General features: G+C 41.1%; 1 protein-coding gene and 1 long non-coding RNA gene across 14 annotated transcripts in view; one reads left to right on the top strand and one right to left on the bottom strand.

The window, feature by feature from the left end:
* Window positions 1-7,548: 7,548 nt before the first annotated feature.
* SSBP2 (single stranded DNA binding protein 2) overlaps window positions 7,549-27,997 on the top strand; it is a 156,078-nt gene continuing 135,629 nt past the window's right edge. For 5 of the 13 annotated variants that reach the window (XM_077347504.1, XM_077347501.1, XM_077347500.1 and 2 more), the window contains exon 1: window positions 7,549-7,661. In XM_077347504.1, the coding sequence (XP_077203619.1) occupies window positions 7,564-7,661 (98 nt within the window). In that variant the 5' untranslated portion in view covers window positions 7,549-7,563. Of the gene's footprint in view, window positions 7,662-22,117; window positions 22,334-25,705; window positions 25,902-27,997 lie in introns of those variants that run through there. The other 8 variants (XM_077347505.1, XM_077347502.1, XM_077347498.1 and 5 more) reach the window with 4 other exon arrangements.
* LOC143842396 (uncharacterized) lies at window positions 8,211-25,617 on the bottom strand. The gene is made up of 3 exons (XR_013233079.1): window positions 25,155-25,617; window positions 17,111-17,203; window positions 8,211-9,697 (listed from the first exon to the last, which is right to left on the bottom strand). It is a non-coding gene; the product is annotated as an uncharacterized LOC143842396 (long non-coding RNA).

The raw sequence follows: 27,997 nt of genomic DNA, 5'->3' as shown, positions 1-27,997 counted from the left end.
AAGGCAGCCCAATAACAATATCTTAATTGAGTTAATGGGGCAAAATTAAAGAAATTTAAAAAGTGTGATGGTCTGGCCAGGTTTCTTGATCATGCCAACATAATGTCACCAGAGATGTCTCAACCTGTGGTGATGGCTGGGGAAACCCTGAGGATTTCCCAAGCAAAGACGAAAAGGTGCAAACAATCCACCTGAATAGTTGCTTAATTGCAGATGGGAGCTTGCATTCCTGGGGTAGGCTTGGAAGGAAATTTGGGCCAGCAGTGTTCGCTTTGGGTGGAGCAGGAAGGAAAAGATATTTAGTCAATAGTGGGATTAAGAGACCTTCAGGGCAGGCTATAGTCTTGCAGATAATGTATCATTGCTGTGCTGGGGAAGGGAAAGATTAGCAATCAGAGCCCCCTCCCTAGATTGGCTTCAAGGATCCCTGCTGAGAAAAATGGAGTTAGGCTGGAATGTACCTTTACCCATGATTGCTTGCATGCAGATATTGGGGTTCAGTCTCTTGGGCTGAAACTGACACATCTGGTACATTTCCAATTCAGAAAGGCGATGGCCAAGTCATATAGTAGCGGTGTGCAAGCATGCTTAACACAGGGTGTTTGTTGGCAAACTTCTCATAGTGAGAGAGAGTCTAACTACCAATACTTCCAAGTCTAAATAATGCCTGTATAGGTAATAACCCAAGTCAATGAAGCAATTAATAATACATTTTTTAAGTGGAAGGTGTGCCCCAGTGAATGATAAAATCATAAGAGTTAAGGGCCCATACAGACTATCTCGTCTACCCCCTGCTCAGTGCAGGATCCACCTAAAGCATAGAAGGGAGCAGAGTATGGCAAAAGAAACAAAAGTTAATAATTAGGCATGCAAAAAAGAGAACTTGAGGACTGGATTACTAAAAGCATAAAGATAAACAAAAGGAATGTCTTTAAACATTTCCAGAGTAGGAGACCAGCCAGAGAAGCAGTTGGGCCTATGGATGAACAAGGAATTAAAGAATTACTAAAGGGAGAGTGAAGAATAGCTAAATGAATTGTTTACATTTGTGTTCACTGTGGTGCATGTACTGTGGTCTCAAGATGGAGCTCCCTTTCTGAAATCAATTTGAGGCCACAGGGGACAAAGCTCTAGACCTGCTGGGGAAATTAAAATCCAATAAATCTGAGGTTCTAATGGCATATGCGTTAGAGTTTTTGGGGAACTCAAATATGAGATGGTTGATGGGCTGCTAATCCATATATGTCACTAAAACTTGCCACTGTTCCAGAGGAGTAGAGAGTAGCAAAAGTTACATGAATTTTTAAAAAGGGGTCCAGAGGGAAACCAGGAAATTTCAGGCTGTTTAGCATAACATCTGTCTAGAAAAAATACCAGAGATTGTAATCAAAGATAGCAGCAACCAAATCTGCTGTGGGAAAATCAGTATGGCTTCTTCAGAGGGAAGGCCTGTTTCACCAACCTTTTGGAGTTCTTTGAGAACATGGACATGATGATTAAAGGTGACCCAGTAGGGATTATATAGTTGGACTTTCAAAAGGCTTTTAACAAGAAACCTCAACAAAGACTCCTGAGTACATTTAGCAGTCAAGAGATGAGGACTGATCTCTATGCCTGTTGTTTGCACCTCAGAGTAATTGGCTGACCATTGTGTAAGACAAGATGCTGGACCAGTTGAACCACTGTACATGTGGCTCTGTACACAGTTAGACAATAAATGCAAAGGTATGCTTCCAAATGGTCCCATTTACTTTATTTTTCTAATTAAGAGGCTTGCTTTAATTGTATCTTAACTTATTGTTGTGTCTCAAAACACCCCAAATGCCTTGGACAGAAGATAAGAAAAAAATCAGTAAATAAAATGACATTAATTCTTCTTAAGTGTGCAGCACTTGGTAGAAAACTGGGCCAAAGCTTTGGAATACACGGGTTTTTATATGAATCTATGGCATAACAAATAATAGAGAAGAACAGAAATAAAGCCTGAGCTTGAAAGAATCTAAAATGCATGAATCTATTGAACATTATAGAATGAAAAAGAGTCACCTTAAAGAAAACTACAGAGAGCTTCTGCACTATAATGAGATCAGCTCTTTTGCCCATTATGGTTAATGAAGCTATGATATAACTGCTCTATAAATATTGGGCAAATTCTGATCTTCTGTTAGGAAGATCTGGATTTAAGCGCTAAATTTCATGGAATAGGATTTGGTTTACAGATGAAATATTTTTCCTGCCCTCAGCAATACCTCCACAAGTCCAGACAAATTGCTTAAAACATCATGCATCATGCAACCCCAGGGGTATCTCTAAATATAGGAGTTTCTGGAATGTCATCTGTATTGCACTGGTGGTCCTGGAAATTCCCTGAGATGACAAGCCTTTTTTATTCAAGCATCATAGGCAGCATGTATTCTTTTACACAAGTATTCTGGATTCCAGAGGAGTTGCCAAAGTTAGGTTATTTCAGCGGAAGGAAGGAAGGAAGGAAGGAAGGAAGGAAGGAAGGAAGGAAGGAAGGAAGGAAGGAAGGAAGGAAGGAAGGAAGGAAGGAAGGAAGGAAGGAAGGAAGGAAGGAAGGAAGGAAGGAAGGAAGGAAGGTCTTTTAACACCAAAGATTGTTGCGGCACCAAAATTTATGCTGCAATAGTTCTCGTAACCTTGAAAAGGCCACAAGACCTCGTTTTTTGTTTCAGGGATTAAATCAGGGGATTTAAGACTGAGGACAGTTTATTAAGCTACCATTAACTTTGGTTGTATTCCATGTCACAAAGAATGATGAAAATAATTCTGGATTGTTCTCACTCCCACTTTCTTTCTCCCATGGCATGTAAAGCTGAGACTAAAGATTTTGCATATTCATCCTAATCAGTAGCATGGGCAATCCACTCCTGAGGCCTGCCTAAGAGGCAATTGCCAACCATTGATACAACAGCAGCACTGCTAGAGCCAGTATGGTACAGTGTTTAAGAAGGATGGCCTCTAATATGGATAACTGGATTTCATTCCCCACTCTTCCACATGTAGCCATCTGGGTGACCTTGGGCCAATCACAGTTCTCTCAGACACTTCTGCACCAGTGATTCAGCCTGACTCACCATTCATCTAGGATCAAGCCAAATTCCTAGTCCCTGATGATGTTGGCACTGATCCGGGATGGTTCCAGGCCTGGCATGACTCACCTGGATGTATGTTGTGGCTGGGCTGGAAGGGGGGAAATCAGGTCACCCAGATGGCTGCATGTGGAGGAGCAGGGAATCAAATCCAACTCACCAGATAAACCAAGTCAGAAACCTGGCAGGACCACAGTCCAACACCTCCTTTGCAACAAAGGTCTCAAAGCTCTCATCTACTTACAAGGTGTCTGTTGTGGGAAGAGAAAGGGAAGGGGATTGTGAATTGCTTTGAGACTCCTTCAAGTAATAAAAAGCGGGCCATTCTCCAATAATAGGTACACAATAGGCAAACAGCCACACCTTCCTACTTTAGGGACTTTCTCATAAACCAAAGTTTGTTATGATTTGGGAACTATAACAAACTGCAGTTTGATCCTTGCCCACAAACCATGATTTTAAACCAGGATTTACCCGTGAGGTGCTATGCTTCAGGATTTGGTCCCAGTTTGTTAGAAAAAAACAGCTATCAACTTATTAAAGCAACCAAATTCAAACAGTACAACTAACTATAGTAGAACTGAGGACTTCTTCATTTTTTACTTGCTGAAAATGCCTAGCATTTAGTTCAAGCAGCATAACATTATGGAATGTGTTATGGGCAGCTCAGACCTCATCCTAGCATTGCCAACTGCCTCATTAACTAGTTGTCAAACAAGATAACTATGAGACAGTGAAGAAACTCCTGGAATTGTGGTGATGGAGCCTGGGGTGGGCAGGGACCTCCGTGGCATGCAATGTCATAGGGTCCACCCTCCAAAGCATCCATTTTTTTCAGAGGAACTTTCATTTGGAGATGAGTTTTAATTCTAGAAGATCCCCAGGTCCCATCTGGAGGCTGGCACCTCAAAGAACAGGGTTTAGTGGTTAAGAGTGATGGCCATTGTGGTGTAGTGGTTAAGAGCAACAGCTTCTAATCTGGTGAGGTGGGTCTGATTCCCTGCTCCTCCACATGCAGCCAGCTGGGTGACCTTGGGCTCATCACAGCCCTGATAGTGCTGTTCTCATAGAGCAGTTCTGTCAGAGCTCTCTCCACCCCACCTATCTCACAGAGACCGTTTATGCACTGGAAGTTTCATGCTGGGTTGCAGGTTTGTCGTGGCAGGTGGCCCCATCTCTTCCTGCACCCACACGGAGGAGCATTTGGCCTGGTGCACCTCATCTGCCCCCAATTTTTGCTCCTGCATGGGAGGTGGGGCAGTGAAGTTCCCAGTGTGTAAATGGTCAAAGTGTCTGTTGTGGGGAGAGGGAAGGGAAGGCAATTGTAAGCTGCTTTGAGACTCCTTTATGTAGTGAAAAGTGGGGTATAAAAACCAACTCTTCTGACTCACAAGTATCCTGGAGAAACTGGTTTCAATCCCTGCTCTGCCATGGAAATTTGCTGGTTAACTTTGGCCCACTATCTCAACCTAATCTACCTCATAGAGGAGAATAATGTGGTGCACTGCTTAGTGTCCTCAAACTTGTTATGTTTTATTTCAGACCTTAATGCTAGAAAGTTACCCATTGTTTTCTCTGTATAACAGAGAAAAATCACTTAGCCCTAGGAAGTTAGGTAGTTATAGTAGGGATCTAAGACCATTAAGGCAAACTTCTTATCAGGCTGAAGGATAATGGGAGATTTAAGTGAAGCTGAGGAGATCTTGAATGTGCAAGTTGCCCTTATAATAATTTATGTATCAGTTATGGGGATGAAAGTCCACAGAGAAAGGATCAGAAAACGTAAGCAAAAAACCCAAGATGATCAAATATACATCTTGCTCAAGTATAGAGGTGTTCAGTCTTACTAACAGAAGGCTGTGTATGTTATATGCTATCAAATTGTTTCTGACATCAATTATGACCTCCAAAAATGTCCTTTTGTTAACAGCCTTGCTGAAGGCTATGTCTTCCATGACTGAGCCAGCATAGCTAATGTTGGGTCTTTTCTTTTCCTACTGCCTTTAACTTTCCCAGTGTTATTGTCCCTTCCAGGGAGCTATTATTTATTCATTTTTTTGCATATTCATATAATTAATTATACCTAGTAAACATCAATCCCTCTTTCATCAGGTGAACAATATAAAAATATACCAGGTCATACTAGTTTTCTCTATACCAAATGACCAAAATTATAGCTGATTCTCTTGCTACAATACTTAATTGATCTAAATTCAAGTGGGTAGCCAAGTTGGTCTGAAGAAGCAGGACAAATCTAGAGTCCAGTGGCACCTTTAAGACCAACAAAGTTTATTCAAGGTAGGAGCTTTCCTGTGCATACACACTTCTTCAGATACAATGTCAATATAATGTATTTGTATCTATAATGTATTGTAACAACGTATCCAAAGAATTGTGCATGCACAGGAAAGCTCCTACCTTGAATAAAACTTTGTTGTTCTTAAAGGTGCCACTGGACTCTAGATTTATTTAGTTTAAAACCCTACTGTTCTCCATTTACCACCTTTGCAAGCACACTGAGGAAGATAACTAATTAACTATAACTGATTTGTTTTATGGTGGATGTTCACCTGTTAACAGTTTTATAAGACTGTGTAAAACCCCAATCCCCTCCCAGATTTCTGTCTTCCTATATACTGAATTTGCAGTTTTCTACAATATGTGGTTTTTACAATATTTGCATGTCATTATCCATCGTTGGCTTAATTGTACACTACATTCCCCATTCCAAGGAACAGAAATCTTACAGCAATTTAATGCAGAGTTATAACCATATGTGAAACATTCATTGCATTCTCAGCTTTCAATTGAAAATAAGTTGCTAGCCTCTTCCATTGTGGCTTCCCCAATATCTCTGCAAGTGAAGAAACTAGAGACTAGCAACTTTTATTTTTAAATGAAATCAGAGAATTCAGAGAACCAGTTGCACTATTGTTATAATTATGTTCTAGTGTTGATTTTTTAAAATTAAAAACTCCTGTGTGGGAATGGCTAGAGAAAATAACAGCAAAACTTGTTGAGTACTGTCTTATCTGTCTAACATATGGGGAGTCTTTTTCCTTTCGTCCTCATTTTCTTTCAGGGATTCATGACCTTATTTTTGAAACTTTTGAAAAATTACTTCCATGTAGGTGAGAAAATCAGAATTTTTCATCCAGGCTCTACTGGGATCTTTCCCTAAAACTTTGCAGCAAAGCAACTTTGAGATAGGTCTGAGGAAAGGTGAGGAAACCATGGGTGGTTTATGAGTGGATTCACATGAATACTGAAAACCTCACAGACCCATGCAAAAGAAACACTTCCTAAAAGCATTGATCTGGAGACAGATAAGCCAAGTGGAAATAGTCAATAATAGTTTGAGAGCAGCTCAAACCTGCAGTTTGTCGGTTTGTTGATCTCTGGTATGTTGATTAATGTGGAGGTTTTGCATTGGGATGAGACAGAAAATATTTCTATCATGAAAGGCACCATTCTTCAACAAAGGAACTTCAAAAGGAGACTCAGGCAGGATTTTTCTGAATGCAAATTTATCACTTAATTTATCCAGGCCTTAAACAGAGATGACACCTTTCTTACCCTCTGCTGCTGTTAAAATTATTTGACCATGTTATCATCAACCACAGATGTTGTGAATGGTCACTGTGTTTCTCTCACATACTTTTGAGTTGTCCATAGTAATGTCACAGATGTCTGCATTCAGACAACATTGATGCACAGCAACAATAAATCTACTAGTATGTAAGGTGCCACAAGACCCTACAAGGCTGTAGTAAAAGGGATTGTCCAAGTAATCATTTCATTATATGGATTATCTTGTTTTTACTACAATTTCTAATTATGTAATCCAGTCTTATTTCATAGTTTATTGTACATCTTATACTATGTTTATTGCATGGTTTGTGTATCTTGTAATCTACCTTCAGTTACAATAAGGCAGACTATTAAAAACATGGTCCTTTTTCACAATGAATGAATGCCAGAAGCCAAATGGAATTCTGCTTCAACAATGCTGTGCATGTACTCTGCACCCTTTTTTCCTCAGATTTTTCTATATGTTTTCTGCATACCAAGGAGAAAAACTGGCAGTGGTATATCTAGAGTATGGTAACTAGAGTAAATGCCCTGGGCATCACTTGATGGGGGGTGCCAGCTTCAGGTCGGTTGGTAGAGTTGCCAAGTCCCCTCCCCCAGCCATAAGAAAGGGATGGGGAGTTGCCAGCTTCAGGTTGGGGGACTCATCTGGGGGTTGATGTGAGCAGGATGTGAGCAGTGGAGGATCTCCAAAAGGCAGGAAAAGGGTAGAAGGGGGGAATCTGAGAGAATCCATATGCTTTTGAAATATCTTAGCCTTGGAAGCAAAGTAAGGGGGAAACTGCCATAAAACCACTCTAAAAGAACCTGAGGAAACAGCAGCCAGAAAGTGAACTGAAAGCGGAAAGGAGGAAAATCAATGCAGAATGAAAAAGAATATTCAATGAAGATGCACAGTGAAAGCGAGGGGAAATACCCATGCGTAATAGGCCATTATTTGCTTTACCTAACAGAAAGGTAAGTGGGTACACTGCCAGGGGATGGGGTTAGTTTTAACACCATGTTGCTATTATATTACATTATATTATTGTGTTTTAATTGGGTTTTAATGGGATTTTTATTGGGGGAGTTGTATTGGATCCTGTTTTTGTAACCCTCCATGAGCCAGTTTGCCAGGAGTGGTGGGCAATAAGTCCAATTAATAAATAAATAAAGTTGGTTCCTTAACTTGGAGGTTTCTTTTTCTACATACATAATCATTCTTCCACAAAATAAATTTGTTTTAAAAATATTGCAACCAGTTTTAGGGAGAAAGTAGCATATATGTTAATGTATCACTTGTTTATTAAAAGACCTTGATAATCACATATGAGGCATGACAGACTTTCTGCTGCATTTTGCTGCAAACCTGCTCACAGCAGGTAGCTTACTCAGTCTGAAAATTAATTTCAAGAAACATGACTGACCACTGAGTAATTTTAGCAATAGTTTTTGCTGAACCTTTTGTGGTAAACAATGTTGTTAGCTGAGCAGAAGAGTGACTAGACTTCAAAATGAATAGGCCTACAGGCAAGTACTGAAATACTTCATTGCCCAATAGTATGCTAGAGATTCTTTTATTATGAGCAAAGCACATTAAATTCCTAGGCGGTCTCCACACTTCCAACATGAGAAAAACAGAAAACTACATTTAATTCTGCTCTTTAGCTCAGGAAAAACAGAAGCATGCTTCTGTCTCAAATATATGTTGCAGACTTAAATTATTTAGAAAAGCTTGTAACACAGTTAAACAACATTTTCAAAATAAAGACTCAAATGTGCAGCAACAGGCAATATTAAGGTTTGTGGTAGCACTCGTGCTGCAGAAGCTGATGAATATAGTTCCCCTTCCCTTAAAGCCCCTCATGACCCGGGGTCCACATACCAGAAGGTCCGCCTCTTGCATATTTCTGTGCAGAAGCTTTGTTCTTCCTAGCAAGATCTATTGTCAGTGCCCCCTTTGTTTCAAGCATATTCTGCTACTGCCAGGGCTCAGGCGTTTTTTCAGTGGCTTTTTCATATGCTTGTGTAACAGCCTCCTGGCATAGGTCAGGGTGGCTTCTACCCTCCTGGTTTTCTGAGAGGCTGTAAAACAATTATTCCGTAGAGCTTTCGAGGTATTCTGAGCTTGTGCAAAAGGGAATATCTTTCTATTGTGCATAAGGTATTTTTAGATTGTTGCTATGGTCATTTTAGTGTGTTTTCTATTTTATATTATATTAGTTTAATGTTTTAACTGTTTTAGCTCTGTATACAGCTCTGTTTTATTTAAGTGTTGTTACCCATCATAGCTTCTGAGCTTTTTGGTGCAAATCTATGTCTCAGGCATAATGGGGGTAAACAAATATCACTGTTTCAGCCTCCTTCTCTCTATCTCATTGCAAGTTTGCATGCTGATAAACTCCAGGGATCAAGAGACCAAATAAATCCTGCCCCTCCCTATATTTCTTCTCTTCCTTCTTCAAATTCAGTTCTTCATTGCTTCATAACTCCTCAGCATTTCTAGGAAAAAATAACAAGTCTCTCCAAGCTCCAGTACTTTTCAAGCTGCTTATTTCCTCATCCGTACGGTATGTAAATCTTGAATTAGTTCAAAAGTACTTTGGAGATAGCTATGAAATGCCATGGGGTCACATTGAAAAATGAGTAACATACATGCAACCAAATAATACAGTCAATATCTAATAAATGCTGTTTAGGGTTGCCAGCCCATTCCTGTCAGCTATCAGGAGCTGTGATGACAAAGCTTTGTGGACACAGGCATTGTATGTGCTGAAATCATGTCCAGGGGGGGAAATTGTTGTCATGTCACTCTAGTAATAACTGAAAACACTATGGCAAGACCACAGATTTTCCAAAGACTCCTAGAACGTGCATCACTTCTGTTTTTTTCCCTGGAAGTGAAGTCATGCTGCTTGTGATGCTGGCATGTTATTTTTCTTCTGCTGCCATTCTAATGGACATCAAAAGTTGCTGGCAGGAGTTCACCTTCCATTGCAGAAGTCCTGTCAACCCTATACAATTCAAATAAATTAAAAAAAAACCCAGTCAAACACCCTATCAGTTCTAACATACACATATTCACACATCATAATCATTTCCCTTTTCTCAGATCAGGGATGGAGTCCAAAGGACATATGGGAAGAGTAAGGTAAAGGTATTCCCTGTGCAAGCACCGAGTCATGTCTGACCCCTGGGGTGACGCCCTCCAGTGTTTTCATTGCAGACTCAATACAGGGTGGCCTTGCCATTCCCTTCCCCAGTCATTGCCATTTTACCCCCCAGCAAGCTGGGTACTCATTTTACCGACCTCAGAAGGATGGAAGGCTGAGTCAACCTTGAGCCAGCTGCTGGGATCGAACTCCCAGCCTCATGGTCAGAGCTTCAGACAGCATGTCGCTGCCTTACCACTCTGCACCACAAGAGGCTCTTATGGGAAGAGCAGACAGAGGCAATTTGTACAATCATTCTTTGTTTTCCATCAGAAAATAAACTGAACTACATGAATAGTTAGTAGATAAATTGTTTGTAGGAAGAGCTGAACAAGTTCTCCTTCAAATCAAATGATGATCTCTGTCAATTGGGGGGGGGGAATCTAAAGTCTAGGATCTCAATTTATTATTGGGATTATTTTTAGGGGGGGGGGAATTGTGTGGCATCCCTGCCCTGTTGGAAATAGCTCTCTTCTCCTGTGAAGTTCAAACTATCCATTAAATTTATTTCATGGTATCCTTGCCCCCTTCCAGTTAATAGCCTCCCAAACCTTCAGAACAGTTTTAGGCACAGAAACATGTATTCCTGCTTTCCCCCACAAATTGTATCTGCTTTCAAAATTTCAACAGCATTCAAATCCATTTAAAACATATAGGAAAGGATACACTGTGTGTGTGTGCGTGTTTTTTTTTAAGCCTGAAAAGGATAAATCAGATAAACATCTCTTAAAATGGATTAGTTCTTCCTTTATGACATAGCTAACATTGCCACTCATATTATTGTAAACTTTAATGTTAGCAGTTTAAAAGGGCAGCTCTTGGAAGCGGTTAACCACAATTATGCTGAAACAAATCCAGCAGAGCTTTAAAGATCAGTACATGGGGCTATCATGGGGGAAAACTATATCTGAATAATCAAACCAAGAGGTTGGCATTATTTCCAGTAACAATAATGGGGGGAAAAACAAATTTCAACTCTCCTGGTAGATTTGTCTTTTTTAAGAGAAAGTAAAAACTGATCTAAGAAACCTAACAAGTTGTATTTTATGTCCCAACTCAAATACAGAAGTTCCACAAAACTATGACTCTTTGCAAGACAGTGACAGGAATTACTAATGACCCAGATATGGCCCAACACAAATGGTTACTTTAATTTTCTTCCTCTCTACACACTTATCTACAAGTAAACTAATATTATCTACTACTTGACACAAAAGAGAATACTCTGGTGATATGACATTCTGGAAGATATGACATTCCCATTGGAATGACTGTGTGTCTTTGACTGTATCCACATGGAAATTTGATTCCAAACATCAACAGATTTTTGGGGAGCATCTACCACCTCCTTTTCTGATCTCCAATGGAAAGTAGGTACTTTCCATGCTTTCGCCATCCTTAGAACATTCTTACTGAAGGTTGGTTTGTTCTGGAAAGAACCAAGTCAAATCAAGTTAGTAAGCCAACGTGGCAGGAAGGAACACCTTTTCAACAGTTCCACCAAAATCAGTGTCATTTTACTCTTATCAGTCCCTTGGAGCCACTGCTTTCCCTGCTGTGCCACCAGTGGGCTTTCGGACTTTTTAAAAGAAAACCAGTAATTGCTAATGCTCTTTAGTATAATAAAATTATAACAATTGAAATGTATGATCTACTAGTCTCTCTGAATTCCTAGCTTTCATTTAAAAAAAAACAACCAAGTAAGTCTCTAGCTCATTTTGGTACAGAAATATATATGAAGAGGTATTAATTTTTAATATCTGAATGGTAAACAGTAAATACAAAGATTCTTTGTGTAACCTTTTCTTCGTATGCAAATGTACATATAAGTGAAATGGTTCCAATATATAGACAGTACACAAAGATTTACTATACAGAAAGACAGAAGATACATATTACTGAGTTGGTTCAATTATTTCTGCACCATGGATTCCCATGACATTTTACAGGCATTCTTATGGAAAAGGTTTTAAATTAATATGCAACTCTTATTGCATTAGCTTTGTCACGTAAGGACTCCAGTATATATCTATTCTTGGTGTTGTGCAACCAGTGGTTGGTCCAAAAAAAGAATTCAATTTTTGTTATTTGCAAACTTCAACACTCTGATCCCTAGGGAATTAACAATGTAGCCCTAACTTAGAGTTTGTGTCCTGGGTAAGGATAATATCATCACTAAATTCTGCTACATGAATATAATGTGAAACTATGCTGACACAACCAAGTTTTGCCAACATTATTCCATTGTTGCATCCCATCAGTTAAATCCCTGTGCCAGCAGTATGATTGCAGCATAAGAACACCATAGTGGAATTCAAGCAGGGCATAAGAAGGTTAGGGCTTAGTTCAGCTCATATTCCAGTTCAAGGTTAGAACACTCCTGTTAGAGTGGGTGAAAAGCTCCAGGTACGTGTTACCACTCTGCCACCATTCCACCCACATCAGAGTAGAGAATTTTGATTGATTCAGCAGCAAATCATGACAAAGCACCAGAAGTATGCAAGATTCAGAAAGAAAACACAGACCGTCTATGAACAGGGGTAAAAGTATGCCGGTACCAAGCATTGGTAAGAAAGGTTGTTTTATTTCAAGATCCCAAAAAGAAATAGTACCAGTTAAGAAATTATTTTCCCTGCTACCTACCAAGTGAATTGGGAAGCATCGTTTCCCTCAAGACTGTAGAAATGTAATGAAGAACTTTGATGAAAAGACAATCTGCACAGACAATAAACTGCATAGGCCAACAAACAATAATGATTATCTAAGGCATAGCACTCATCTCAGAACTCTTCCCCTGGACTCCACATACAACACCACTAAAACTGTCAGCCCCACTGCTGAAAATGGTCTACCAGGACAAAGGCAGGAACGTAAAGGAAGGGTAAGCATACGACTCATAATATGACCCCAGAACATCTTCAATACACTCCTAAACAGACCAACATGCATGGACTACTCAGATCCAACGACAGAATGTCTTTCCAGTGCCCCTTGCTATGTTGCCCCTAATACCATAATTAGAGTTGCCTGGAACACACAGAGAATGGCTGTTGGTGTTGCTACATCGTTTCTACTGGTTTTATTTTGTATTTTATTGTTGGGAGTACATAGGGTTGTAACTATGTTGTGCTGATGGACTATCCTATGTAATATCCCTGGTATAGCAACCACTGGCATGGCAGGATCATTGAACTGGCCTTTGAGTGTATAGCATAGACTGAAAAGATCTTATATTATTACTCACAGGTTATTAAACATTTCTCACATCAAGCAAGAAAAAAAAATTGCAGAGAGCTACTGTATGTTTGAACATGTTGGTTCAGCATAACTGATGTGGCATACCACTGGGATATTTTTTAATTCACCAATATGTGCTAAGTAAATTTGAGGATAGCTAGAACCATTTTGCTCATCTGTAATATTGAGTATGGATGTATAATACTAAAATGCTACCTGGGGAAGACAAAAAACACCCAGTCGTGTTTTAAAGATTTTCAAGAGCTGTGTGATGGTTTTGACCATTTATTTTACCATTTTAAATGCTTCCATTTGTTTCAGAATCTTTTATGTAAACACAGATTAATAGTTGGTTTTTTTAAAAATGTAGGCACATGGAAGAGATTACTTATCCTGGTAATTATATGTTATTGGGTCCAGTCCAAATTCTATGATCTGATGCACCTGAACTACCTCAGACTCATACCAACCTTAAGCAGCTTCATTTGAAAAAGGCAAATTTGGACCTGTCCCAAAGACTAAACTAACAAAAGGGCTTGCCTGTTACATCAATCATGTGAGGTTATCGAAAGTTATTCCCTTATCTGTGCTGGACAGAAATCAGAAGCAGATCCGTGCTTATTTTATTCTTCAGATTTTCTCCCTCCTCCTTTTTCAAAATGCATCAGTGCTTTTTATACAACCTGAAATAAAACCAAGGAACTACAGTCCTCTAATACACAAAACTATATAATATTAAATGCTCTTGAGCAATGATTTTGTCCCATCACTAGTCCTTGGGAAAATGCCTGCAACCGTGCAAAGCTCCTTTGCTAATGGTGATGATCTGCAGGATTTGCTGGTATAGCAAAAGCTGTATGAAAGAAGTCAAAGGTAAGCAGTGAACTAAACAAAAGGAACAAACATCTGCACACAGTTAACAGGTAATCTAAGGATTGTTGTGGATGTGGCCAAATGTGTGGATGATATTTACGAATAAGGGTAAGAAGTAATTATTTCTTACTGAAAATTAGTCTGTTGTTATTGCTTTGGAGAAAAATGAGAAGAGGGCTACCCTAAAATGAAAAAAGTATCACTACAATTGCTTTGGGATACTTGACTTTTGAGTTCAGTTTCTGGTGATGGCCACAATCTGTGTCAAGTCTGATAATTTATTTAAACTGTCATTTAAAGTTTATCCCAGTTGTTTATTATTTACTATTTGTTTTAATTTTACAAAACAGTAATTGTAAATTCTCATTTATTTATCTCTCCCCATCATTTCCATTTTTCAGCTTGTTCACAGCATTATTGAAAGAATTTCCTAGTTATAATATCAGTATAGGCATATCATTTTATTTGGTTGTTCCTGTGTTAGTGCTCAGCTACTGTTTTAAAGGTGCAAATTGCATTTGTGCACAGGCAGAGGATTACAAGTTTGTATATAACTACCTTCAATTAAATCAATGTACTGAAACCATTAGTAAATTAGAATTTCCAACCCTAGAATAGCTCGGTACACCAAAGGTGAACACAATCCCCCCCCCCCACACACACATATGAGCCCAAACTTGTTGGCCTCTACATTTTATCCTGTATTTATTTATTTGTGTATTTATTTTAAACATTTCTATACTGCCTTTTGACCCAGGCTCAGGGTCCCCAAGACAGTGAACATTAAAACATTTCAAACATTAAAGCAGCATTTAAAATAGTAATATGTATAAATATTTAAAGCAATTAAACCAAACACATGCATGCATAGATACATATAAACCCAGAAACAGGGAGCAGGGCTAATAAGGGTTCATGATGGAACTCTTAACCATTCAAAAAAATTCTCTGCTTGGAGGAAGATAATGATAGAGAGAAACGGATGCAATTCTCCCAGGGAGGGAGTTTCAAAGTTTTGGCACCACAAACCGGAACGCCCTTTCTCAGGTTATAACTAGCCTCAGATGGCAGGGGCACCCAAAGCAAGGCCTCTAAAAATGACTGGAGATACCAGACTGGATCATACTTCTGTGAAGTGTTGAATGATGGTCTGAAAAAAGTAAGCTTGCTTTATTTATTTATTTACTTGTTTACTTATTTACTTACTTACTTACTTACTTACTTACTTACTTACTTATTTATTTATTTATTTATTTATTTATTTATTTATTTATTTATATACCACCCTCCCTGGAGGCTCAGAGGGAAGTCTTTCCCCTCACGAATAAGACTGTTGTCTTAGCAAAAACGTTAATAGAATGCAACACAATGAAACAATAACACCAGATTTCGAAGTGGGAAAAGAGTCCATTGAGTATTTCAGTTCTCATCACATACCAATTCAAAATGTATGATAAAAGATACTTGGAGCCCCTTCTGTTCTTACGGCCTAGTAAGAAAATGTGTGATAGCATCAAATATGCCCTTGTGGCACAAATAATAAAGCAGGCATTTAATTTTGCAAATTAGTGGTTGGACACCTGGTGATACTTCTGTTCTTATATATATATATATATATATATATATATATATATATATATATATATATATATATATATATATATATATATATATATATATATATATATATATATATATATATATATATATATATATATATATATATATATATATATATATATATATATATATATATATATATATATATATATATATATATATATATATATATATATATATATATATATATATATATATATATATATATATATTGTGAAGAATATATATATGTATTTCTTCACAATCAAGGCATACAATATTCAATAGCGTCTTGTTTGTCTCTTCGGGTTCTACAAGCTCTGAGAGGGTGGTTCTGACCTAAAGCACTACTTTAGGTGCATTCAGGAACTGTGCAAACTCAGTAGAGCTTTTATTCTTTGAAATACCGACCTCCCCCCATGGTATACCACAAACTCCTTTTTAAGCTTCCCACAGTTTGAAAAGCAATTTGTTTTGCACCACGAGGGGGGCCCTCCTGTTTGTGAAATACAAGTCCAACTCCCCTAGTGTGCACCGAATTAGTCATGTGTTTCTTTGGATCCTAGCCGATAAGTATATAATGCTATTATTCAACTACAAGGGTAATTTATGCCTACCAGACAAGGTTGTCAGGGAACGTGTTTTCTTTAAAAAGACATGCTTTCTGTGTTGATGCAGCTTGCAATGACATGGGATAGATCATCCCAATTTATCATGGATTTCCTTTGGTACAACCAGCACCTACCAAATGGTTGGCCATACTTAATGAAACAGTTCTTATTTTCTTGTGTAATTAGATGCTAATGATCAATGTCTTATCATGATGAAAAAATGTTTCCCTAGTGTGTGTGTGGGTTCATTTTTATATAGACTAATAATCATACAGTCTGCTAAGCCACTTCTTTGCCTATTACTCAGATTGGATTTTCCAGAGCTGAAAGTTTTGATTTGTGCGAAGTTGATTCATAGGAATTTGTATGTGACTCTGAGTCCTGTAGGCTGGATCCATACAGATACCAGAAAATCTTCACTGGCCCAATGTTGTTTAGCAGTGAACAAGATACAAGAAATCCTTTACTTAAAAATAGAGTGGGGGGCTGTCTCAAGCCTCTAATAATCATTGTAATACTGTTTCATATTTTTATGGTTTATTAATATTTCTGACAAAAATATTGTGCCAAACATACATGTGAATTCAACGCGATCTTATATATGATTACTTAAAGGCAACTCCACTGAATTAAATTGAGTTTACTGTCAGGCAAATCTGAACACAGTTACTTGAATTTAAATCCAAGCTTACTTTAAAATAATAATGTATAGAATTGGGAACCACATGGAACTAAATGAGTAAATATTTTTATCATTTTGCTGTTCAGTTCTGTAGGAAAGGTATTTTTATGTTTTTTAATGTATTTTTATGTTTCAGTGCTTTATATGGTTTGATCATCACTAGATAATTCTTTCTCTACCAAATAATCTCAGAAACAAAATATTTTAATATACCTTCACTAGCAGGTATTAGTCTGCTTCTGTTGTTCATTTCTTATCTGCAACTCTTCCACTCAATATATAAAGGATCAGGCCTCAGCTGAAACACTGAAATGCAGAAAGTTTATTGCAATTGTGAAACCCTGGACTAGTTCAGGCTCATTGAAGTGGAATGGTATGTGAACCTTAACAAGCCCTTTCTGAGTTTCCTTCTGATCATTTGTATGTCTTTCTGTCTTTTCCCTTGGGGAAATTAAATTACTGTTTGGGTCTCTAAGTACAGGACGGAATATAGTCAATACAGAAAGCTGGTACTGAGACAGCAAACAGAAACACGTAAAGTAACAGAAATTATACCATTTGATAATGGGAGATTTTATTATTCAAAGAACAGCTGAGTTGTCACACACCTGGATAGTAAAGAAAAAAGTTTAACTTATTCTGTGGATGCCATTAACCAGAGAATATTTGGGAAAACGTGAAGCTGCCATAAACTGAATCAGACCACTGATCCATCTAGATCTGCCTTGTCTACTCTAACCAGTAACAACTCCCTAACCTCTTAGGAAAGGAGAGATCTTTCCCAGCACATATTGTTTTAAGTGGAGGGCCCAGGAAATGAATCTGGAATTTCCACCATGGACAGAGGTATGGTCGTTCCCTCAGTGTTCTACAGGGGTGCCATTAAAGCTATTACACCTATATAACTATAAAGCAGATCACATCTATAACTAGGCATTATATAAAGTGGTACTTTCTTTTTTCTGCCTTCAGTCTACTGCAAATCAATAACATTGATATTACTCTATGTAGCAGGAATTCCCAAACAGAGATCTATGGATCCCTGGGGGTCTGCGGGAGTAGTGAAGGGGGTCTGCAGGAACTCTGGTGTGGTATGGAGGGGGGTTCTGGGCTGTCTTCTCAGATCCTACTGTTCTTTCTGACTTAGAATAAGAAGACCATTTCCGCATGGAGGGATAAAATGTGAATGGCTTCCTGCTTGCAAATGCAGAATGGTAATTTTTGCATTTGCAGTCCCCCTCATGAGGAGACCACTCTTGTGTTTTTCCTCTGCCCTGGCATGGCTTTTTGCTTCCTGAGGAGGCTGCAAGGGAAAGCAACATGATTTTCTCTCTCCATGCCTTGGCTTGTCAATCACAGCAAACCACCAATCACAGCATATCAGTCCTCTCATGGACTGAAACTTTCTATCCCCCCCCCCCAGCCCTGAAATCAATTTAATTTTTTAATTTTTAATTTAATTTTTAATTTAATTTTTAAAAAGGCATTTCTGCATTGCTATGTGGTAATGCCACAACACAGGTAATTTTTAAAATAAAAATCAACACTGCCATGTTGTTATAGAGAAATACCAAAATGATACTGCATCCCCCCTCCTTTTGGGGGGAATTTATGTTCTTTTACAGTTTATTTCTGTCTGGGTGGATTTCTGAGACACTGCACATGGTCCCTGGAGTCCAAAAAGACATTTTGTGCTAATGGTTGGCTTTAAAACAGAGCAATCAGACCCCTGTATGATTGGGAGGAGGCTGCCAGATCACTCCCCCCCTCCTTCCCATCTCATTTCCCACCTCCAGAAAATGCAAGTAGGGCTCTTTTTGCCTACCCGAATTTTTAGAAGGCTGGACAGGTAACTGAAGCCAAAAAAGACATTTTGTGTAAGTGGCTGACTTTAAAACAAGGTGTTCAGACGCCTGTATGATCGGGAGAAGACAACCCGATTACCCACCCAACCCTCTTTCCCAGCTCATTCTCCACCTCCAGAAAACAGAAAAGGGGTTGCGTTTTGCTTGCCTGATCCCAAAATGACCATGGACACTTTGTAGAAGATTTTATTTCACCTTTGACAATGCGAGTTTGCAGTCGTACTGTGACATGGACCACACCATTTTAAAAAATTACTCGTAGCAGGAAATAGAGAATGGAAGGCAGGACAAAGCTACAGAGACTATCACGTGTTTCCCTCTCCATATGGCCTTATCCCTGGTTGCTTACTTGTTGCTCATGGATGGGACATGCAATTTAGGGTGGTAAATCCAGTTTGGGCGATTCCCGATATTGCGACTTAAAAATGGCCAAATCGCAACGCAACTACTGGACAACCTCAGGATGGAGGCGACATCATGTACAGGGGGCTCTAAAAGCCACCAACATTCAAAGGCTGTCCAGTAACATATTCCTTGTGCAGAAATGGTCAAAGATTTGGTTCTTGTATGCTGCTTTTCTCAACCAGAGGGAGTCTCAAAGCGGCTTACAATCAACTACCCTTTCCTCTCCCCACAACAGACACCCTGTGAGGTAAATGAGGCTGAGAGAGCTCTGATATTACTGCTCCATCAGAACAGCTTTATCAGTGCTGTGGTGAGCCCAAAGTCCCCCAGCTGGCTGCATGTGGAGGAGGAGTGTGGAATCAAACATGACTTGCCAGATTAGAAGTCCGTGCTCCTAACCAGTACACTAAGCTGACTTACACAAGACAGTGCTGCCATAGCAGTAGTAACAGTGGGGAGGGGGGAACAAAGGAGGGCTCCGGGTGTGGGTAGTGATGTTATTTCTGGGAAATCTGGGGGTGTGGCCAGCTGATATCACTTTTAGTGTTCCTCAAAATCTGAAAAATTATTTCAGGGGCTCCTCCACAATCAAAAGGTTACTATGCAGTATTGTGGGAGATACATCAAAGTTCTCACCAAGTCCACACCAAGTGCTGTATTCTTCACAAAAATCTCAGTAACCAGCAATTACAGTTGAATAAACCTCTTTATCAAATCTCCTCTTAGCATGTTTCTTAGAGAAGAAACCCCCGCCCTATTAGCATTCCTTTGTAGGAAAGATTCTGGAGCACCCTGATGATTTTAGTTCTTTTTAAATCTTTTTTCAGCTCTACAATAGCCTTTTAGATACTGATCAGAATTGCACACAGTATTCTTAACAGGTTAGCACGATAGCATGGTATGACATTATTATGTATACTAGAACAGTGGTCCCCAACCTTCTTATCACTGGGGACCACTCAATGCCGGGGACCACTCACTGGGAACCGCTCAACGCCTTTTACTGAGGCCCAGTGGGGGAGGGGTAGTTTACTCCTATACTCTCAACCACTGCCCTAACGCTCTCTGATTGCTATGGTAATACGATACAGACACGCCACAACAATGAACATAAGGAACATTTTATTTTCATGGAAATTTTAACTCATGACAATGACAAATCAATGGGAACCCTGAGCTTGTTTCTCTGCAACGAGATAGTCCCATCTGGGAGTGATGGGAGACAATGACACCAGAAGTGTGTTGTAAAGGGCCGGGGGGATAAAGTAAAGGGCCGGGGGGGGGAGAAGGCATCCTTCGGGGGCCACCTCCAATTATTCGAAGGACCACGTGTGGTCCGCTGCCCACGGGTTGGAGATCGCTATACTAGAAAATAAGCCCGCTGTACTCTAAATACGGCGGGTGCTAGCAGTTAGTCCGGCTCCCCCCTCCCACGGCGCGGCCTACCTGTAGGCGAGGGTGGCCGGAGTCCGAACATCTCTGTATGCGGGTGGGGCAGGGGTGGCGGGCTCCGCCGGTGGCGGCTGTGCCGCCGCTTATTCCGGCTCTGGCCACCTCCGGGTGCCGGAGCGCTGCAGCCCCGCCGCTGCTGCCCCTCCCGGAGCTGGGGCCGCTGGCCGCTGCTGGCTGCGCGGGCCGGTGTCGAGGTGCCGCAGCCACCGCCGACCTGCCCTGTCCAAGGCGAAGCAGGTAATGGCGTCGGGTGGCCGCATGCGTTCGAACTCGGAGGGGGGGAAGATCAGGAGGCGCAAAGCGCCTCCCAATTGGTCAGTTCGGCGGCAAGGGACCGCGGCTCGTAATTGGTCCCTTGCCACCGGACTGACAATCGGAGGGTCCAATCGGCAGGCGCTTTGTGCCTGCCGATTGGGCCCTCCGACTGTCAGTCCGGGGGAAGGAGCCTACCGGTACCCTTCCTCATCCCGGATAGGGCCCACCGACGGAGCCCTTACTCTTTTATTTTATCCGCTCCGCGAGGAGCGGTTAAAGATATGCCTCTTTTCCATCTTTTCACTAATCATTCCTAGCACTTATTTTGGCCAGTCACTGTAGCAGTCTGTTACAATAATGTCTGTTACAATATCATTTCTAAATAGTCATAATAAATTTAGAAATAATAAGTATTTGTATGAGAATAAAAATATAAAGACTTGTTCGGGGTTCTGAAAGGTTGCAGTCTCATTTCCATGTATAAATGAATATACTATGATAAATCCATACCACTTCCCCAATGACAGCATACAAGTCCCATTCACATCAAGTTGAGGTAACCACAGGTTGCATTAATTAATCATGCTGTTGCCCAGTCTCCGCCTACAATTCTTGGAGTCATAAGATCACAACCTCTTTTTATGTGAGCTTAAATCAGTCCTTTTCAACTTTTCTATCTTTGAGAAACTACTGAAACAGTCTTCAAACTTTGAGAAACCGTGGAAGCTGTATAATGGTGCAGAATATGGTTAGAAAGCATAGTTGTGTACGTACCCACCTGGCACCCCTCCCATACCCACCCCATCCAGGCCCATCACTGGGCATTTGGGGAGGGCATATATGGTCATATTGGCTGCTAAGTGTTTAACAGATTGATAAAAATATACTAAAAATTAACTCCCGCACATTTGGGAAACCCTTCCAGAGCCATCAAGAAACTCCAGGATTTCATGAAATCCTGGTTGAAAAAGCCTGACTTAAATGCTCTCTGTTGCTTTTCCTGTCACCAGTCATATGATGGTTGGAGGAAAGATCTCTGGATCAAAATGAAGTAGCGGGCATTTAGGAGAATTCTAAGCCAGTCTGTTTAAAGACAGCCACTCCAGTTTTACTAATGTGACTTTCTCTTTAATTTCAATCAATAGCAGCAGGCAAGTTTCTCCAGGTGGAAGTGCTTAATCAGAGGAGCATGGCAGCAACCTCCTCTTTAAAAAAAAGGAAAGAAAAAAAGAAACACCAATTTTTTTGCAATACAATGATAAAAGGGTGAAGATTTGTGCATATATGGCTCAAGGATAAAAAGGTGGAAGGGAAACCAATTGGCTTACATCATTAATGACTTCTGCCAAGTCGTCCTTCTGAATGATGGAGCAAGTAGTTGTGCAGCAGTAGTACAATGCATTGCTATTGTACTACATATCCTGCAATTGTGATGAGTGATGTCTGGGACTAGTGCAAGGTAAGCACAGGGAAACAACAGGTGGGCACAAAAATTATCTAGACATAACTGAATGATCTAAATATCTCGTGTGTAGATTAGGCTTTTATGGTTGCATTTTTTTTTGCCCCAGTGTGGTTTTCATTCTGTTTTCTAGATGGGTAGCCATGTTGGTCTGCCTGTAGAAGTAGAAAAGAGCAAAAGTGCAGTAGCACTTTAAAGACTAAGCAAATTTGTGGCATGAATCACTGCTAATTTATTTAGATGATAAGACCATATATGAGAAGTGAACAGTGACTCAGAAAAGCTCATACCCTGCCACAAGTTTGGTTAGTCTTTAAGGTGCTACTGGACTCTTGCTCTTTAATTATGTTTTCTGAGACTGAAGTTAGATTGACAAGTCAGTAACTTTTCCCAACCCCAATTCTGTTGGTGTAGCTGCTGTAGCTGTAGTGTCTAAGAGCACAGCTCAAACCACCCTCTTTTTTTGCTTTGTGAAGACTATAATTCTGTTGCTTTTGCAAGTTGCTCAGTGTATCCCAAAACCTGATACTGTTAACCTCATCATTTAGTCATCTGATCAGGTAACATTCACTGGGTAACCACAATGTACCTGTTCATACTGGTTACATCATTAAAAGTATGTTTTAGCTGGTAATGCCACATGGATACAAAAGTGCCAATGCCTTGCACAGATATTCTTCAGTGTTAATAGTTTTTAATGTCTCAATTTTCCAAGCCCACATGCTAAAAAATAAAGGAATGGTCTTACCACACTGTTCAATGCTGTGCTCTATGTTTTAACTTTACTTAAGCAAGTGTGTACAGCTAGGATATATTTAGTTTGAACTAATCTTTTATGTGATGGGGTCATGGCAGGGCAGATTGGAAGGCCATTTGTCTGGAGGTTTATTTTCACAGAAGGCCTAAAATGTAGACTTCTAACATCTCCAAATGAAGTTATACATAAAGATGCAAAGATACATTGACAGTATTGAAAGAAGACATTCATCATACAACTTTAAACTTGTGTCACATTACCAGATCATACAGTTGCCAGCCATGGTTTTGGAAATACCTGGAGATTTGAGAGTGGAGCCTAGGAGAGTGGGGTTTGGGGAGGGGAGGTGTCTCCATCTCCATAGGGTATAATGCTATGCAGCAATTTGGAACAAAATGCTCAGTGAACTCAGCAAAGCACCTTCTGTTCTTTATTATTTTAAGGACACCTTAAAGCAGTGGTTCTCAACCTTCCTAATTCTGCGGCCCTTTAATACAGTTCCTCATGTCGTGGTGACCCCCAACCATAAAATTATTCAAGTGTTCTTTCACAGAAATCAAACCGAAACTGACCCACCATGCCGATCTCGCTCTTTCCCACTGCTCCAGACAGAGGAACACTGTCTCAATCTACCCTGCAAGACTGTTGTGTAGATGGTGCCCCCTTGGCCAAGCTGCTTGCCCTGCCGCAACCCCTGTGAACCCCCAAAGGGGTCCCAACCCACAGGCTGAGAACACTGCCTTAAAGGAAGCAATTATAGTTAGATGGTAAATGCCGTATGGTTGATCCAGGAAGTTCTGTGCTGTGCACGTTGGTTCTGTGTCACACTGGTGCTAGGAAACCCAAGAGTTTTGATCACAGCGAAATAATGGGATTTTATGTGATTTTACTTTGATTTTATATTTTATTGTGAACCGCCGTGAGACCTTTTGGCGAACGGCGGTATATAAATCCAATTATAAATAAATAAATAAATATGTGACATATATTTGCACAGTGATCTTGCAGAGCCCATGCCAAGAGAATGGGCAGTATAGAAATCAAATTATAACTAAATAAGAGTCTGCATGTAAACACCATAAAGATCCATCTACTGGTGGCTTGCATCCATGTAGCACCAGGATGCTCTCAGTCTTTGATCTGACTGATTCATCTGGCAGTGGTAGATGTGAAATGTGTGGATTTATATGGATATATATATACTATAATTACCAGAATCCCAGAGGAGTGGTGTTCCAAGATCTATTTTACTTTAACTATGTGACTGAGATGTACTGATATTTAATACATACATGCAGAAGTGAGAATGGGCAGGTTTTAGGTGGGCCATCCTTACCAGGATCAGTGAATCTGAATCTTCATGATGATGTTTCCTTTAATCCCCCTTCCCCCAGGAGTAAGTCATATCCTAAGCAGAATGTAACTGGTATAAACATCATAGGGGCAATGAGCAGTGCAAGACCCTCCATGGACCCAGATTGTTTGTGAGTGGCCACTCATACACACAGAGAACACTGCCGGTAGTCTGAGTTCTTAGCTCATTACCATCTGCAGTTTGTGGGACATAATAGGGCTTATGGATAAGAAAAATTGTTTGCAGTCTAAATTGAAACAAAGAGGGATTTGCTAGGGAAGCTATAACCACCATTTGTTCACGATGCTGGCCGTTAATTAGTACTAGGGATGAGGGAACATGTATTTAGGACTCTTTTCTGTCATTATGTATTACAATGTGTATTGGGAAGATGGTCGGTTGTATGATCATCATAGTATGGGAAAGGGGAAGTGTGTACCAGAAACCTGATTTTTCCAGATCATTTCAGTTGTTACATTTTACAGTGGATATGGAGAGAACACAGCCTCTCAACACACATGGGGTCTGCTATGTGTGGTGAGGCCATGTTGCTCCCTTCAGACAAAATGGTGAGCGGGCGTCTCAGAAGAATCCCACCGTTAGAGCTGCAAAATGTAACAACTGACCACGGTTTATTATGGCAGGGGGGAGACGCGTATGTTCCGCTGGCTGTGTGGAAAATGGGTTTTGACGCTAAATGTGCCCACCTCTGTGCCTGGAGCCTGAGGTACCCCCTGCTGTTGACTGTGTGGGGATGAGGATGCTGCTCCTGCTGCCTTTAGGGGGTGGAAGCTTTGCCTTTGCCGCTCGCCCTGTGTTTGCGTGAGCGTGAGAATGGGACAGTGGCGCGTTCATGTCACACGTGGGATATCCATAGGCAGAGAGGCTGACTAACATTTACGCGGGTGGGCGGGGAGAGGAATAAACGGGGGGAAAGCGGAATATTCTGAGGCTAGCGAAGCGAGGGGGCATGGCGTGGCTTGGCTGGAAAGCGCTTCGGTCGCCCTGCGTCGCTCTGGCTGGCTGTGGAGTCCAGTCCGCAGTTTCCGTCTCTCCTCAGCAGTCTCTGTCTCCGGCAGCGGCGGAGGGCGGCGCGGCAAATGCACGGAACAGCCAGTTGTTTAAAATCCTTCTAGAACCGTTTCTAATTCCCCCTTGCGCCGGGGAAGGGAGAGCGGGAGGAGCCGGAGGCTGGTGGGGGGAGGGAGCCAGCGGAGAGGAGGAGAGAGCAGCCTGTCCTGGTCTCCGCCTGTCAATCACGGCGCGGGAGGTGTGTCCGAGCGCGCAGCGGGCCAATGGCGTGTGTGTGTGGCGGCGTCTCCATGGTGACTGGGCTGTTCCTGGGGAGGCTGTGATGGGTTGACAGGTGCGTGACAGTCGGAGCTCTCTGCAGGCATGTACGGCAAAGGCAAGAGCAACAGCAGCGTCCCGTCCGACAGCCAGGCCAGGGAGAAGTGAGTACAGCCCGCCGGACCGCACAGCCTGACTGGGCGGGGGGCGCGCATACGCCCTGCACAAAGTAACTTTCCCGCTTGTGGCTGAGGGGGCCACGCACGCGCTCGGGGAGCGCAGCCCTGGCGCGGGAGGGAGTGGGGAGGGGGAACCAACGCCACAAGTCGGGGTGTAGAGAAGGAGGGTGTGTGTGTGTGTGTCTGTGTGCGCGCGCGCGCGTGTGTAGTAAAAGTGAAGCGCGCGAGACCCTCCTGCTCAGGCAGCGGTAGGGGGTCGCTTTGGAGGGGGGTGGGGCCGGGGTGTCTGGCGCTCTTTCTGCGTTGGCTGGGGACGGGACAGGAGGTGCTTGCGCCCCCCGGGAACCTGGGAGGGCGACGTGAGGCTGTAGTTCAGTGGGTGAAGGGAAAGTGGTTCGAGCGGGCTGTGGGTGCCTCATGCCGCGGCGAAGCTTTGGGGTTGGGGGAGCGTTTAGGCTCTTTGCTTGGCGGGGTTTTTCTCCCTCCCCCCGCCTCCCTCTCCGCGAAGGGTCTTAGGGTCGATTTGAGAGGTGAGGAGGAGATGGTGCCGGAGTAACTTTGGTAACAAAAGAGCATGGACTGTACTGGTGTGAGGCTTCCGCTGGGGAGAGGGAGAAAGAAAAGCCTCTCTGCGCCGCCTGTAAACTCCGCGACACTCAACTTTCTTTTTTTAAAAATCAGGACCTGCTGTCTTCCTTCTCCCCCTCCTCTTTTCTACTTCCCTTCTGCCTTGAACACTTTCTTTTGGCACATCCTGGTCTAGGTTGGCAGTAGATGACCATTGTAGTTCAGTTAAAGGACAAAATGACGGCTGATTGGGTGTCTGTATAGGGGTTGGAGGGATTTTGGAGTAGGACATGTTTTGATAGAGAGGTGAAATCGTGTTGGCTGTAGGGGGAGGAACAGAAGTGAAGTTTGGGACTGTAAAAAGAGGAATGGCAGATTATCTTGGGGGTGGGGGAGCACTGGTAGACTGATGTTTCTGTATTTCAGCCTGTAATAATTTGGCTGAGTGGAGAGAGATCCTGACTTGCAGGAGAACATATTCTCTTGCAGTGCTTTCATTCACCTGTTTTGGAAACACTAAAACTTATTTAAAAAGTGGGAAAAGTTTGCAGTAGATAAAGTTCTTTCCATATTTACCTAATATGCAAAATTGCAAACCATATTTAATCCTTGTATACATGCTGAGCTCTCAATTTTAAGAGCTTTTGTTCTTGCCAGTTTGTTTGCAAGAGCATTTTTAAACAAAAAAAATGGATCAAGTGATTAAATCAGAAAACAGTGTCAACATGTTAAAAATACACAAAACTATGAAGATGTGATTTTTTCGAGTTATTGTAATCCTGAGGCATGGCTGAAGTTGGATTTCTGAAGTTGCTTTCACTTCATGATGTAAATACAGCTACAGTGTGCCTCATTGACTTAGCAAAACACAGGGAAGAGATGGTTGTGAAGAAGGTATTTCTGATCCTAGGATGGTGAAAGAAGTGATAACAGCTTTTTGTCTCAGGGCATTCACTTCTTTCTTCCCGTGCTAGTTATCTGCACAGGTTTAAGACAAGGTGTGTGGGGTCACGGATTGCCAACCGCAAATTTTCTTCTAAGTTGCCATTCTACTTAATGCTTAGAATTTCACTCAACATGAGAATGAATATGTTAACCATGCTGATATATTTCCCTTGAGGCAGTTTGCTGTGAACCTTCACCTAAAGGGTTTCCTTGCTTCAGTATTTTGGAGAGCATTACTTCCTGATTCCAAAGACAAAGAAGTAGGCCAGAACCTTAAATCAGTTGTCAGTTGTTTGATCATTGTATGCCTAACCTTATGCAAGGGAAGAGTTCAAGGGAGGAGACACAAAAGCTAACAGTGTGACTAAAATTTAGAACTTAGTGAGCAACTTACAATTTCTTTAAAGCAGTGAACTATTTCCAACGAAGCAGTTGAAAGAAACTTTTCACCATATAATTGCATCATATATTTTGACTGAAGTTATAAGTTGGTTTTGTATTTTTTATTATTTCCGTGTTTATTTTGTCAATTCCTAAAATTCAGTATGAATGAAGTAGAATTAGTTTAA

Source organism: Paroedura picta, chromosome 7 (assembly GCF_049243985.1).
Source record: "Paroedura picta isolate Pp20150507F chromosome 7, Ppicta_v3.0, whole genome shotgun sequence".
In the NCBI taxonomy this organism is placed as follows: Eukaryota; Metazoa; Chordata; class Lepidosauria; order Squamata; family Gekkonidae; genus Paroedura; species Paroedura picta.
Note: the sequence above shows the minus strand (reverse complement) of the source record. Positions and strands in the feature narration are given on the sequence as shown.